The sequence below is a fragment of the Eleginops maclovinus genome, chromosome 14 (genome assembly GCF_036324505.1).
Source record: "Eleginops maclovinus isolate JMC-PN-2008 ecotype Puerto Natales chromosome 14, JC_Emac_rtc_rv5, whole genome shotgun sequence".
NCBI classification, from domain to species: Eukaryota; Metazoa; Chordata; class Actinopteri; order Perciformes; family Eleginopidae; genus Eleginops; species Eleginops maclovinus.
The window spans coordinates 4194604-4208639 of NC_086362.1; the positions used below are offsets into that span (position 1 = coordinate 4194604).

The 14036-nt window shown below is 38.2% G+C and overlaps 3 protein-coding genes across 3 annotated transcripts; 2 read left to right on the plus strand and 1 right to left on the minus strand.

The window, feature by feature from the left end:
- Window positions 1-200: 200 nt before the first annotated feature.
- On the minus strand, window positions 201-5595 carry tm4sf5 (transmembrane 4 L six family member 5). Its single transcript, XM_063900770.1, has 5 exons — window positions 5034-5595; window positions 3672-3752; window positions 2895-3037; window positions 1195-1387; window positions 201-567 (listed from the first exon to the last, which is right to left on the minus strand). Exons 1-5 carry the CDS (start codon window positions 5205-5207, stop codon window positions 550-552), a joined length of 609 nt encoding a protein of 202 aa, XP_063756840.1. The 5' UTR covers window positions 5208-5595; the 3' UTR covers window positions 201-549.
- A 1521-nt stretch (window positions 5596-7116) lies between these two features.
- On the plus strand, window positions 7117-8868 carry zgc:103586. The gene is made up of 5 exons (XM_063900698.1): window positions 7117-7366; window positions 7479-7595; window positions 8265-8376; window positions 8457-8514; window positions 8624-8868. Exons 1-5 carry the CDS (start codon window positions 7360-7362, stop codon window positions 8735-8737), a joined length of 408 nt encoding a protein of 135 aa, XP_063756768.1. The 5' UTR covers window positions 7117-7359; the 3' UTR covers window positions 8738-8868.
- A 287-nt stretch (window positions 8869-9155) lies between these two features.
- On the plus strand, window positions 9156-11844 carry fis1 (fission, mitochondrial 1). The gene is made up of 5 exons (XM_063900697.1): window positions 9156-9383; window positions 10279-10411; window positions 10694-10770; window positions 10892-10997; window positions 11095-11844. The coding sequence occupies exons 1-5, from the start codon at window positions 9339-9341 to the stop codon at window positions 11193-11195; spliced, it is 462 nt and encodes a 153-aa protein (XP_063756767.1). The 5' UTR covers window positions 9156-9338; the 3' UTR covers window positions 11196-11844.
- The last annotated feature ends 2192 nt before the right edge of the window (window positions 11845-14036 follow it).

A 14036-nucleotide genomic window follows, 5' to 3' on the forward strand; every position in this document is an offset into this window, starting at 1 on the left:
CAGGGGGCATTTCTGACCTTTGACCTTGTCTCTACGCACACAATAATCCTGTTAGATCTGGCTGTCTGGCTGCATAGGCACAGCATGAGGTCAGTAATTGACAGAGATCCTAACAGTGATTCTGCGGAAGTTCTTCCAACTGGATAATCAGAGTTACAGAGTGACACGGAGGATGAGTATTCTTGTAAAAAATCTGCGCATTTCTGGAGACAAACAGCAGCTATGTTTAATATAGAAACTGGTTGGGAAAATAATTAGTTTTAAATATTGATGATCATAGAGAACTCATATGACTTCATCAGCTATTATTGTGTTGTCACATTCACCTCAACACACAGTCGCACATCAAATATACGCTTTGATTCATACATGTGGAGCCTTACTGTTATAATCAATATAAATCAGGCAATACACACATACCATCAGATAGGAAACAAATTCAGACAATAGTGAAGTAAGGATTCAGAGATGTGTTTCAGAGTGATAACTGAATATGAAATGGTTCCTGGTTCTTGAGACGGTTGGTTCACAACTTGGCGATCCTCACTTTCACAGTCCACTATCATCCTGAAACAGGACAGAAGTCACATGTTAATTTCATATTTGGGAGAGGAAGCAAGCTCTCAGATGACTGACAGAGCTGTTAATAAAGGTGGGCGTCATGTTAATGTGTAGACATGTGTTGGTACAATGCACACATTGATGTTTCTGCATTTCCTGTGATGATAATATTTTAAATACTGTAATGATTGTAAAACGTTTATGATATGTCTCTTCAAATATCTGTATGTCCCCTTATGAGTGTGTATGTCAACGGAGTCCATATGCAAGTCAGCAAAAACATTTGTAAGAAGCCCTAAATATATGTTCATTCATGTGCTACAACCGAGCTTAATCTTCAACCTGTGGATATATATTTGTCCAAAAATATAACTGATCTTTGACCTTGTTCTGTCCAGCTACCAGTTCACTTTTTGCTCATTGACTTTCAACAACCACAACAGGATGCTTTCCTCTGGTTTGGTTTAGTTTGATAAATGTGATTCATATTTTATGGCTTCCCCGCTCCAGTTCCTCTGTGCATCTTTCATTACCTCATTGTGTATTTTTGAAAGATTTGCATGCACACGCTCCTCTTCTCCTAACTCAGTTTATTTTGTTTTAGGCTTGGAGTTCGAGGATTTGTTCACCTACATCTTTACTACTGCGACAGTCGCCGCAGATGCATCCCACGCAGCCGTTGACCACCTGGATGCCGCAGAGCACCAGCTGCACCACCCCCATGGCCAACAGTATGGAGAACAGAACCACGTGCCACATCACCGCGTTTTTAGGGTATTCGCACGTGCTCCACATAGTCTGGTTTACAAGGTAGCTGGAATTACCACTGTGAGGGAGAAGAGCAGCAGCACGTAAGCACCATCCAAGAAACACATAGCATTACTGAAAATATGTGCACAGCAGGCCAAGTTTTGGGGGCAAAGTAGGATGACTGAGTTGAGGAAAAATGTGTCAGTAGGCAGGTAACAAGTAAGAAGTGGAGAAGATAAAGCACATGGAAAAGAGAAAGGAGAGAAAGAGTTCTAAAATATGATTAGATTTGCTAGATAAAAGGGAAATTCACCTGTTAGCCGATGATAAGTAGTGGAGTATTAAAGGAATGGTTTACATTTTTAGAAATATAGTCACTTTCTTGCTGTAATGATTGATATAACTCATTGACCTGCACAGTAAATGTGTAGCTGACAGTAAGTTGATCTAATTGACTGTCAGCAGTCTGTTAGCTTAGCTTAATTTAGCATAAACACAGAATACTTGGCTCAATCAAAATCTGACTACCAGAACCATTAATGCGCCCTTATAGTCATGCTTTATTTAAAGTTTAAAGAGGGAAAATTATGGGACTTTGTTTCTTGGGACTGAACAAAGCTAGCTTTTTCCTCTTATTTCCAGTTTTATGCTAAGCTAAGCTAAGCTAACCCTCTACAGTCATCTACAATTAGAAGAAGAAGAAGATATACTTTATTTATCCGATACAGGGAACTTTCTATTAAGGGATAAATAAAGTATATCTTCTTTCTTTAGACTTATTAGACTTTTATAAAAGAGATGAATTCTTAATGTGTAAAAGCTCAGGGCTTACTAATTATTTTGCTAATTTAATAATACTATTTTATGAATAAAAGAGTGAAAAGGAAAATGAGTCCAATAGCAGAGTCACACGTAGCAATACAGTAGCGTGCAAAGAGGAAATTGAGGTTTGCTAGAGGAAGGGCAATCTAAGGTTGAGTATAAATATTGCAGCATGCAAAATGGTTCCCCTCACTGTAACCTCAGCCTACATATTAACAGCTTGCTCATTGTTTTATTTATTTACTACTGTCCCTATCACCTGATAAGCATCATGAACTGACTCCGTACTTGCCACTTAACATCTTGCTTTCCTTGCAGCGTCCTTGCCGTTGCTATGCTATATTTGATTCCCACGGTTTTGGGTCTAGCAAGGAGAATCAATGCCATCAAATCTATGTCACTTTTAGCTGTTGCTCAGTTAAAAAGGAAAGAATCATAATCTGCAGACTTAGAATAAAGGTTCAAAGTATTTTCCGGCATGTGTTAGTGAGATTTTACATTATTTTGCCAAAAGGTTATGAAATGACCAGTAAAAAAGGGTGGTGTATTTTGAATCCCCAGACCCATTACTACAAATGATCTGATGAAAATAACACATACTAGAAAGTGCTGCTGCCTACTGGATATTAAGCATATTGCATTATCCGTTTTCAAACAAGCAAGAACGGAAACTTTTCAGAGTAAATTTAACTGATAGAAATAAAAAAGATCAAACAGCATCACATTTATACTGTATGAGTGATGATGGGTCAATCACTCACGTGCCGAGGTTTTCAAAGGGGTATTCCCACTGGCCGCCGGCCACCTGACACATGGGTCCAACAGCCAGACCTGCAGAGGACACACTGGTGCCATAGATTGCTCCAACCAGGCCGAAAGCAGAGGAAAAAACTGAGTTCAGCATCTGAAGGAGAAATAGGAACATATTGTATAGGCTATGAGACATTAGTCAAATACTGGCCCTAAAAATTGAAAAGGGGAAAACCCTACTTGGACCCTGAGATAGGATTTATTTCTTCAGTATATTGTTACAAGATTGGGATCACACTCAACCAAAACTAAATATTCAAACACAAATGAAATGAAATAGCACAGAAGTACATAATAAAATATGCAGATTAAAGGCAGACTACACAGCTTTTTTTTTTAACTGCAACTGTCTCCACTACTTACAAATGAGCAGTCTAGTTCCCAATAATTAAAGAGAAGTGAGAGCAGTTCAAACTCTGCTTCTGTAAAATATATTTCACAGACTTACTGACTCAATAATAACAGACATTTGGAGATTCAGATTCTTTCTCTGTATTAATTTTGAGCTTTTTTCCAGATATTTTGTGTCAGTTTGCATCTCTTTGTGTCTCGTTGCAGTCCTTTCATTAGTGCAGTTTATTTGTGGTCATTTTGAATCCCTCTTGTCCGTTTGAGTGACATTTTTATGATTTTAGGGGATTACTAATATAAAACACTGATCCATAATCGTGTCATTATCGGTCAGCTCCCTACAATGACACATGTGAATTTCAAATGACTGTACTTGCCCGGCAACGGTTCCCACAGCAACCATTTCCGCAGCAACCCTTGCCCCCGGCCCTGATAGCTGAGCAGCTCGGACACAACATCTGAAAAGTCAAAATAAAAAAAACATTCATCAATAAGGAGTATAGTTTTCATTACAACAGATGTCTTATGTTCATCATCAATTCAAAAGCCTTTAATACGTTGGTATGGTGTGTGTGTGTGTGTGTGTGTGTGTGTGTGTGTGTGTGTGTGTGTGTGTCTTGCGCACATAGGCCTACACATTTGCATTTATACATGTGTGTGTCTCTGTCCATGCTCTCTTATCTCTCAAAGCAAATATTTGTGAATCCTCAAAGGAGTTTTTTTAAAAGGAAAGACTTCCAACTTCCTGGTCCATGTTCCTAACTATAATATCATAAAGTGGTGTCCTTTTCAAGAATCAACCGTCTCTGTGATCCATTTATGAGATGTAATACTGATCAATATTTATTGGCCTTGTAAACTTTTAAAATGTCAAGATAATGCAGGTGGAAACTTGCATTATCTGATCTGTGTGTGTGTGTGTGTGTGTGTGTGTGTGTGTGTGTGTGTGTGTGTGTGTGTGTGTGTGTGTGTGTGTGTGTGTGTGTGTGTGTGTGTGTGTGTGTGTGTGTGTGTGTGTGTGTGTGTGTCTTTAATGAGGAAGTAGAGGAGATAAGACCATTTTTTAAATTCATTGTAAACTTTTCCTTATTCTATAACAATTACACCACAGTAAAATGTATTTATTTATGTATTGTTTTAAAGTGATCATTGCAAAGGTAGAGCTCATTTGTATATGTTCAGTAATCTCATCTGTAAGAATGCATCGTCTGTTTTGTGGGTGAAGTTGCTATATGTGACAGATGAAGTGTAGTAAAGAGTAAGTATTTCCCTCTTGAATATAAAGAATTGGCATTAAAGAGTGGCACCAATTCAAAATACTCAAGTGTGAATACTTTAAAAGTGTGTGCACTTTGTTCTTTATTAGTTTCAAGGATGCTTAGAGCAAAATCTTGCTTATGTTCAGTTACATTTTGCATTTATAGGTGCCTTTTTGCCAGATATCAGGAGGGAACTGCGGTATTAATTGGATATAATCCAAACAGAGTCAAAAAAATTGAAAGATTGTAAATGAATCCAAAACAAAATAAGTCAAATACAAGGAATTGATGAAATTATATTACACTTTTAAAGAAACTGTTATCTCCCTCCAAAGTAATGATACTCCATAAATGAGATTTTAAAGGTTTACACAGATTTTACATGTTTACACAGAGCGGAGTTAATGACTGAAAAGCCCAATAAAACACACAGTAAAACATCAAATCACCCTTCGTAAAAATATAAAGTCGTTTACTCACAAAGAGGCCTCCTCCGATGAGCCCCCCCATGAGCCAGACCTGTAAGGAGATCTGATCATTGTCCAGACTCTTCCCATCGGGGAAGAACAGCAGCAGGTTGGCGATCATGCAGATGAACGCTGAAGGCAGCAGGATGAGGCCCACCAGGCGGGCACATTTCCCCGTACAACACATGCTTCTACCTTTCTTTTAGTCTGTCTTTGCTACTAAAAGTATCTGTTCCTCTCAAAGTCAGAGAAAAGTGTCGAAACTCAGAGAGGAGGCGGATGAGAAACCTCGCGGCTGCACTGACACACTGAAAGTCAAACACAGCCAGCGACAGTTTTAACAGGAAGGAGAGAGGGAACAAAGGCCAAGTATTGGTGTGGCATCCTGCAATCTGATTTCAGACCTGAGTATGTTTTGAGATGGCAAAAGTAAACCCTTAGTCGGAGAAAAGAAAAATGTACTCTACAAATGTGAAAGTGAAATTGCAAGACAAATATTAAACCTGAACACACAGAAAAGAAAGGGGTTTCTGTGTGTTCAGGGGGCTCGATCGTGCAGTTCGGACGCCCTTTGAGACCTGCTCATGATTATATCAGTTTGTTCTATTTATGGCCAGAAGCAAACACGAGAGAGGGATCGGCCTTAATAAAAGGCTTTTATCACCAAAGATATGACATCTAACTAGCTGGTACGGTATGTCCTTCAAAAATAATTAGCTTGTATGAGGTGGATTTATAGGAACACAGAAGTGAGTTAGAAACAATCTGCCACTAAATCAACGTTATAAATGTCAACACCTTTGGGGAATTTCAGCTCTCAAAGGAATTAATTGTGTTGGCAATGTCATTAACAGTTTTTGTTTGATTTATTTCTTCCATATCCTATTTGATAACACGGACGTCCGGTTCACTTCTGACCATAGATTGGAATTCCCTGTTGTTCCTGTATTTATAACAGTGATGCTTTTTGGTACCTGCTAATCTGATCGAGGGCACAAACAACCAACATCCATTTGATTAAATGTGGCTATTCTGAAAATATTGCTGACACATTGCTTCATCAGATGTTGAGATATTAAAACCATTTGCACGTTGGCCCCATCAACAGACCACACATTAAGAACAAGTGCCTTTTCAAGCTGATGTCTCCATTCGTGACCTACGTTTCTGTTTGTGAGCCTTTAATCGAAGGAGAACCACAAAGGATTCAGAGTCATGTCTGTAAGCTTTGTTACCCTCAGAGAAGTGTGCAAACCTGTGTTATTAAGGCTTTTAGCTTCATATACATGTTTATTCATGTTAGTCTGGCCTTCTTGTCTTATTTGCAGTGGTCGAAGGTAGCTAAATGTACTTATGACATATCTATTTTTTACTTTACTTGTATTTGTATTCAAAGCTACTTTATACTTCTGCTCCATTACATTTATTTAACACTCATAGTTACTGTGTACATATAAAAACACATTGGTATAATGCAGTGCTATAGTACTAATCTACACCATATTTCAAGTATCTTAATTTGGTTCACATCTAGAAAAACTACAATAAGTTAACGCTCTCACATGATATAAGAACAATAACAATTGAGCACTGTGAAAACATACATTTGAAATCAGGACTTTTACTTGTAGTGGAGTACTTTGAGAACATAGTATTTGTACTTTTACTTAAGAAAAGGATCTGACTGCTTATTTGTTTATGTAATATTTGTTTTTTCAGAACTAGAATTGCTTTAGTACAGATTGAGACAAAATAAAACAGTTTCAAAACTAAATTTAATTATTTAAAACATACTATATTACCTAGTATAAAGTATATATTGCAAATATGTTGTTGTTACAGGTGTTGGATGGTGCAAAATGAAGTATTATTAATATTAATATTAATATTAATATTAATATTAATATTAATAATAATAATAATAATAATAATAATAATAATAATAATAATAATAATAATAATAATAATAACAATAAATTACGGTTATTTGATTTAGCTTGAGGTCCAGTAATGTGAGCTATGGACTGGGTTGTTGTTACCGTGAGTTCAACGACACTCCTTTTTTCTCGCGATAACTTGACAAAAGTCGGGGTCCCTTTCAAGCTACTCATGAGAGCGCATTCCAAACTCATTGATGACGTTTCGGTCAACCATCCAATAACGTGCATGTAAACAATGTGAGGTCAGCTGTCATGAACTCTGCTCTTCTCGCTTTTTTCGGCGGACGTGTTACAGTGAATTGAAGGAACTTATAAAACCTTAACAGCACTTTTTTCAGCTGCGACAGGTGACATAGTCCAGCACTGACCTCCTCAAACTGCACACAGCCTTCTTCTGCAATGTTAGGCAAGTTCATTTTTACGAACCTTCTCAGTAACACTTTCGATTCAACTAAATGATACATGCTAGTTAACCGTGTGTGTGTTTTTTAATCATGGTGGGCTTTTTCTGTGCGCAGATGAAGTGAAAGAGCTGGTTTCAAAATGCCTGCAGGCGCGGGACATGGCTTACTGTCCGTACAGCCGCTTCCCTGTCGGTGCCGCCATATTGACAGCAGATGGCGCTATAATCACAGGTAATAACCATAGACTGTATATTAAAGAAGACCGACAGGTGACTTCTCACGAGTGCACACATCAGAATTGAATGAAAACTACAATGGTGGAAAGTAACGATTATAGACTAACTGTACATGTGGTCACAAACTGCGTTTTTACTGAGAAGCACACTTGTTACTTTCTTTTTAAATTCAACCTTCTGCATTTACCGCAAAACTCTTTAAAGTTACTTCTTATGTTGGTGTATTATTTATTACTCGATGTGTGTTTTCCCTCTTAATGCAGTAGATGCTCTTATGTATGGTGTTTTTTTTTTTAACATGTCAATAATATGCATCTGTTCGTTTACTCCTTCCCTAATGTAATCTTATCTTATCTTATTATCTTTATGTGCAATTCTGATGGGAATTATGAATATGATAGTATTATGTATAATGGGTATTTATATTTTTATGAAATTAAGGGGCAACAGGGAATAACTGATAAATGCAAAACATGAAAACAAAGAATTGAGTCTTCAGTCGCCTTTTCAGGATAAAAAACACTTATTTTTACAGAGAAAAAGAGTCCAGAGTCTGAGTGTGTGTGTGTGTGTGTGTGTGTGTGTGTGTGTGTGTGTGTGTGTGTGTGTGTGTGTGTGTGTGTGTGTGTGTGTGTGTGTGTGTGTGTGTGTGTGTTGTTCTCAGGCTGTAATGTGGAGAATGCCTCCTACGGTCTGACAGTGTGTGCTGAGCGGACGGCCATCCAGCGGGCCGTGGTGGAAGGATACACACAGTTCACCGCCATTGCTGTGACATGGTGAGACACAATGGCATAAAATTGATGATACATTAAGAGCTTAAAATAGCACATGCCATGATTACATTTATTCTATTCAGTGATATCAAAGACCGCTTTGTTGGGCCATGTGGGGCGTGTCGACAGGTTCTTATGGAGGTGAGACACACATCTCTATACTGTAAAATCATTCCAATTTGTCCTAATTCATAATACAGTCAGCCATTCATGCTACTTTCTCCTTCACTACTGTGCTTCTCCCTTTCAGTTTGGATCAGACTGGATTGTATACTTAACCAAACCAGATGGATCTTACAAAGAAACCAGCCTCCTTGAGCTGTTGCCTCTGGCCTTTTCCCCGGCCCACCTCGCAAAGAACTGATGACTGCAGCAAAGAAATCACTTTTTAGTGCCTTATTATTATTATTATTATTATGTAGCAGCTATGTCTCTTGAATTATGTTATGGAAACACAGCAAATTAGGAAACAAATAAACCATTTCAACCCCTTAACATGTATGTGATGATGAGCATTGTTAATATACAGAGGTGTAAAGTAACTATAATTCACTCAAATCAGAGGTATATAGTGTACTTTTACTCTGCTGCATTTATTTAATTCCTTTAGTGACTTTGCAGATGTTGATTATTAATGTGAAATATAGACAACACTTAAATAAGACTTCAGTTACACCTGGATTAAATTTACAATCTACCCTGATGTATACAAAGTCAATAAAACTAGCTTTACCAGCTTTGATAAACACCAAAGTGCATCAATAATTAAAAATCTAAAGATTTAATATATATTATTCTGAAATGGGCCGATTTGTTTAATGAGTACTTTTACTTTTGGTACTGATCTGGGTAATTCTCCCTCCTCTGGATTCGTTATTATAGCTTGAAGACGTTTCTAGAAAGAGAGCTCAATCAGCTGTGTGACGTAGTAAAGTAGGCGGGACCTGAAATCTGTTTCCGGAAACATGGAGGCCGTTGTGAGCGATGTTGTGGCTCCCGAAGATCTTTTAGTAAGTTCCCAACTCTTTAAACCTCTTAACATCCTTACAGATACTTATTAAAGCGTAGAGGTCCTTCAGTGTTGTCCTCACGACACATGGTCGCTCGCTTAAAGCTCAAACTTTGATAAGAAAAGACGTTTCGCAAGACACTTTGTCGCGTCACCAGCTAGCTAATGCTAACAGTCATGTTTGACATTTATAACAAGTCACAGTGACATCGTTATTTTCGTTAATACGCTGCATGACTCATCTAGTAACAGGGAGATAAAGAGATGTACTTTATTGTTAAACTCAAAGCGCACAGCTGAAAGTACACTGGTGTATTCCACTTTTGAAATATTACGTAATGAGAAACGCATCTGTCAAAACAAACACAATACATTTCGGTGTAAGCTACGGATTGTGTTTATGATCCACTGCCTTTCTGGATACATGATTCAATTAAATACAATGGTATGTAACTAAGTACATTTAGTTCTGTACTTAAGTAAAAAGTGGATGCACTTGAGTTTTTTCACGTGATCCTACTTTGTACTTTCACATTACTACATTTTGTAGGCAGTTGTACTTTTTACTGCACTACATTGCTTGGTTACTAGCTGTTTTCCACATTTAGATTATAAATACACTATTCAAATCAACTCATACATCATTATATACTGTTATAGCTAAAGCTACTCCAGTAATAAATAAAATAATTTAAATAATCCCCATTTTTACAGTATGACATTGAAGTGATGAAGGGATTATTGCATTAAAAAATATATCATTAAATATTTTAAATATATGTATGATGCTTAAATGTGGTGTAAATAGTACTTTCACTTTCGGTACTTCAAGTATATTCTATGCATGCGGTTGCTTCATTCCTGCTTTGCTTCATTCCTGCTTTGCTTCATTATAGAAATTCGAGAAGAAGTATAACAATGAGCTGCTAAAGGGAGCCGTCTCCAGAGAAACTAAGTTTGAGTATGCGTGGTGTCTGATCAGGAGTAAATACTCCGACGACATCAAGAAGGGAATTGTGCTCTTGGAAGGTGAGTAAATTATACCCTTTTATCTTAAGCTACATTCTACAGTGTAGGCTAATAGTGGGTGGTATATGCTGATTTTCACATTTTAAATAGTCGTCATTTATTTGACAAGGATCCTTTGAATGTAGTTCCTCATTTCATCCTTTATCCACCACAACTTGACAGAATGTTTGCTCATTAAAATGTGTTCATTTCCTTTCTATCACACAGAGGAAATGGCCACTTCAGTGTTTGCTACGTGAGGATTTCAGTTGGAATAAATATTGTTTTGTTTCTTTGTCTTAGAACTTGTTCAGAAAGCATCAAAGGACGATTCGAGGGACTTCCTGTTCTACCTTGCAGTGGCCAAATACAGACTCAAAGTTAGTGTCAATGCTAGAGTCACAACAATGTTGACATAATTAGGATAAGGCAAGATTATAATTTGTGTTGAAGCCCTCACATGTGATCACGTCATTTTAAATGTGCACGCTCTTCTTTTAGGAGTATGAGAAAGCTCTGAAGTACATCCGAACTCTCCTCAAGAACGAACCGGGGAACAAGCAGGCTCAGGATCTGGAGAAACTCATCGACAAAGCTTTAAAGAAAGGTACGAACCAATCTCATTCCTATCATAAAACCAAAATAGATTTTACCCTGGTAGTTGAGTGTAAAACCACAGTGCTGACATCCACATTGTTTTCTAGACGGCTTGGTCGGCATGGCCATCGTCGGGGGGATCGGTCTTGGTGTGGCCGGTCTGGCGGGCCTCATCGGTTTGGCCGTGTCCAAGGGAGCTAAATCCTAACATGGAAAATGGGACGACGTTTCTTCATTTTGCTGGACTGACAAACTGACCATTTACCTGCATTAAAAACAGAAGTTTATTAAGGGGGCTTGACGGATGTATCATATTGTAACAGGGTTGAGATTCACCATACATACGTCTTTACTTATCTGTCTATTCACAGCATAGCATGGCACTTTCTTATTCTTTGTGTAAATATATTAATGAATTAGACAAGGTGCAGCTCCATTTCCTGTAAATTCTTATTTAGTTTGCACCTACGTTTCCTAAGTTCACATTAACATAAATTCAATAATATCTTCCTAAAAGTGCAGTTGTGGTTCTGTGCCTGTCTGTATTTGACTCCAGGAATTGTAAAGGAAAGTGTTATTGGTGAGGTAGGAAGTGTAGCTTGTTTTAAGAAAAGCAACAGTGTGATGTGTTTGCTGGTGGCAGCAGGGACCGTGCCATAATGCTGGTAGAAGAGTCAGCCCAGCTGCTGCTGAGGAGGCGATGAGAGAGAGAGGTTTCTTTACATTTGTTGTGAATACTACTTTAAATTAAGGGATCCAACATACTGATGGAAAATGGATACCCTTTGCCATTTAAAATGCATTTACCTGGTCTGCATTTAAAGAGTTGATTGTTTAATAAAATGCTTTTGAACTGAGATTTCTTCCGGGAATGGTTGTCGAGCCTTTCAGAGAGCAGGGGCAGCAGAAGAAATAAGAGTAGATGTAGTAAACGCATGCTCATCACGTCAGGAGCAAATCGAACAAGGTGACAGAAATGAATGTGCTTCTTTAGTAAAGCAATATGAAAAATGTTGTACCTAAATATAAGCGAATAGCTAGATGACATCTCGCCATAATTTCATGAACAATTCAAAAATAGATGCCGCTTTTAAATGTCTTATTGTTTCAGCTCCAAAGTACATAATGTTGAGCCATATGACAAAGCATAATGTCTTACAAGCTCTTAATATGTTATAAATATAAAAAGTATGTGTGAGCTGCGTCGTTTAAACATGTGTAATGCAGTAAACAGCACATTTGGCACATTGACATATGGTAGCTTGATAAGATGCTTATTTTTATTGTCGTGCCACTACTTCTCTTTTTACAACTTTATAATCTTTTATTATTATTATATATCTTGTATGTGGGTGGTACTATTATAAAGCATTTCAGGAGCTGCACAGCCAATTTTCATTGTACCAAATGCAGTGACATTACAACACTGTATAGTCTGCTCAAAAACAAATGTACCATGAGTCCCACACACAACCCCCATGTCTAAAAAGCCTCCATCGGACTCTTTCTTTACCTCTGCGACATAATGACATCACTATGTAGCACTTGCGCGTCTATTGGCTAGCGCTCCAACACATTGTACGTGATAGGCTATGCGGGGCGGGACATCTCTAAGGGGTTGAACGGTCACAACAGAGCCGGGCCAGCTAACCAATCAGAGCAGACTGGGCTCTGGTTTCAGACGGCGGGTGGGACAGAGGAGCTGCAGCACAGGCAGGATGAGAAACACAAAGAGCTTTTTGAACATGAAAGCATGGAGACAGAACAGAACATACAATTATGAAACCAGGAAATGAGCATAATGGGGCCCCTTTAACTGTCACGAAACTCCAGGAAACGTTTTCCTTTTATGCGATCGATTTATTTTCAGAAGAATGTAAAGTTGAAGAGACAAAGTCCAATCATTTTTTATTACTGTTATTTATTGACAACTAAATTCACAATGAGGTCTGGTGGACACTTCTGATCCTTATCTGAGTGATTGAGTCTTTACCGCTTATAAAGGACTGTACATGTTTAAGCAAAAAACGTTCCGGCCTTGTTCACTCGTTGCCGATCATCCTCACATTTTGACCCCCCTCGTATAGATTTGATTGTCTGGCACTTTTTTACGACGGGAAGGCTTATGGAGGTTATCAGTTGTGTGGGGTGTTATCAGCCTCGTGGGATGTTACTGATTAACCCATCCCACAGGACCGAAACTCCCCAGGGACAGATCAGTGGAAACAATAATCTTCCTTGGTGTGAAAGAGGTGGGTAATCAAAAAGAGGAAAGGGTGACCCAAAAAATGAATCTTATATCCAAAGCAGAGGGGGAGAGAATAACCAAAGCTGTAATCGTCCCATCCCATGGGCTGTTTTAACACAGTTTAACGTCAATGATTCATCGAGGCCAGTGTAATTCACATCAGCTTCAGTGAGTTTGAGTTATGAGGGACAATGTTCATTGGTTGAAACACAAGGCTGAGAGATATGTCTGGGAACATGGAGTCTTCTCCAAACTACACCCTGTTTGGATGTCATCCCATGGAGTTACTGTTTAATCCAGGATCAGCGGTTTATTGTCCGCCACTTTCTATTACTGCAGGCAGTGACGGAGATAGAGACGGTCATTGTCGTCCTTTTATGTGAAGTTAAAGTTTGATGTGTTTCTGGCTTTTAATTATTTCCTTCTTTTTATTGTTCGTATTTTTGGAGAGTTTGAAGAGCAGTCCATTGCAGACAGAAACAGAGTGTTGTCTCAGAGTTTAAAAAAACACTTTTTTTGATTGAAACTACAAACTTGAACTTGAACAAATGATTATGTGTTATTGATGTTTGATAGGGAACAGCAAAGTGTGTTTCTGCATAAAAGAGATCTCAAAGCCACTGACAACTTAGTTTCAAATCTTCAGTCTTAGATTAGAATCGGAGGATGAAACCCTCTTTATTTGTCACATGCATGCACACAGCAGAGCACACACAGTGAAATTGGTCCTCTGCATTTAAGTACTAGGAGCAGTGGGCAGCTATTGTGCAGCGCCCGGGGAGCAATGGGAGGGAGGGATTG

Excerpts from the sequence above, each read along its gene's own strand:
- tm4sf5 (XM_063900770.1), bottom strand. The coding sequence starts at position 5,207 with ATGTGTTGTACGGGGAAATGTGCCCGCCTGGTGGGCCTCATCCTGCTG. Across the intron at positions 3,753-5,033 it reads TCATCGGAGGAGGCCTCTTT|ATGTTGTGTCCGAGCTGCTC; the intron begins GTGAGTAAACGA and ends TTGACTTTTCAG. Across the intron at positions 3,038-3,671 it reads GCTGTGGGAACCGTTGCCGG|ATGCTGAACTCAGTTTTTTC; the intron begins GCAAGTACAGTC and ends TTTCTCCTTCAG.
- zgc:103586 (XM_063900698.1), top strand. Across the intron at positions 7,596-8,264 it reads AGATGGCGCTATAATCACAG|GCTGTAATGTGGAGAATGCC; the intron begins GTAATAACCATA and ends TGTTGTTCTCAG. Across the intron at positions 8,515-8,623 it reads GTCGACAGGTTCTTATGGAG|TTTGGATCAGACTGGATTGT; the intron begins GTGAGACACACA and ends TCTCCCTTTCAG.
- fis1 (XM_063900697.1), top strand. The coding sequence starts at position 9,339 with ATGGAGGCCGTTGTGAGCGATGTTGTGGCTCCCGAAGATCTTTTA. Across the intron at positions 10,412-10,693 it reads GGGAATTGTGCTCTTGGAAG|AACTTGTTCAGAAAGCATCA; the intron begins GTGAGTAAATTA and ends TCTTTGTCTTAG. Across the intron at positions 10,998-11,094 it reads CGACAAAGCTTTAAAGAAAG|ACGGCTTGGTCGGCATGGCC; the intron begins GTACGAACCAAT and ends ATTGTTTTCTAG.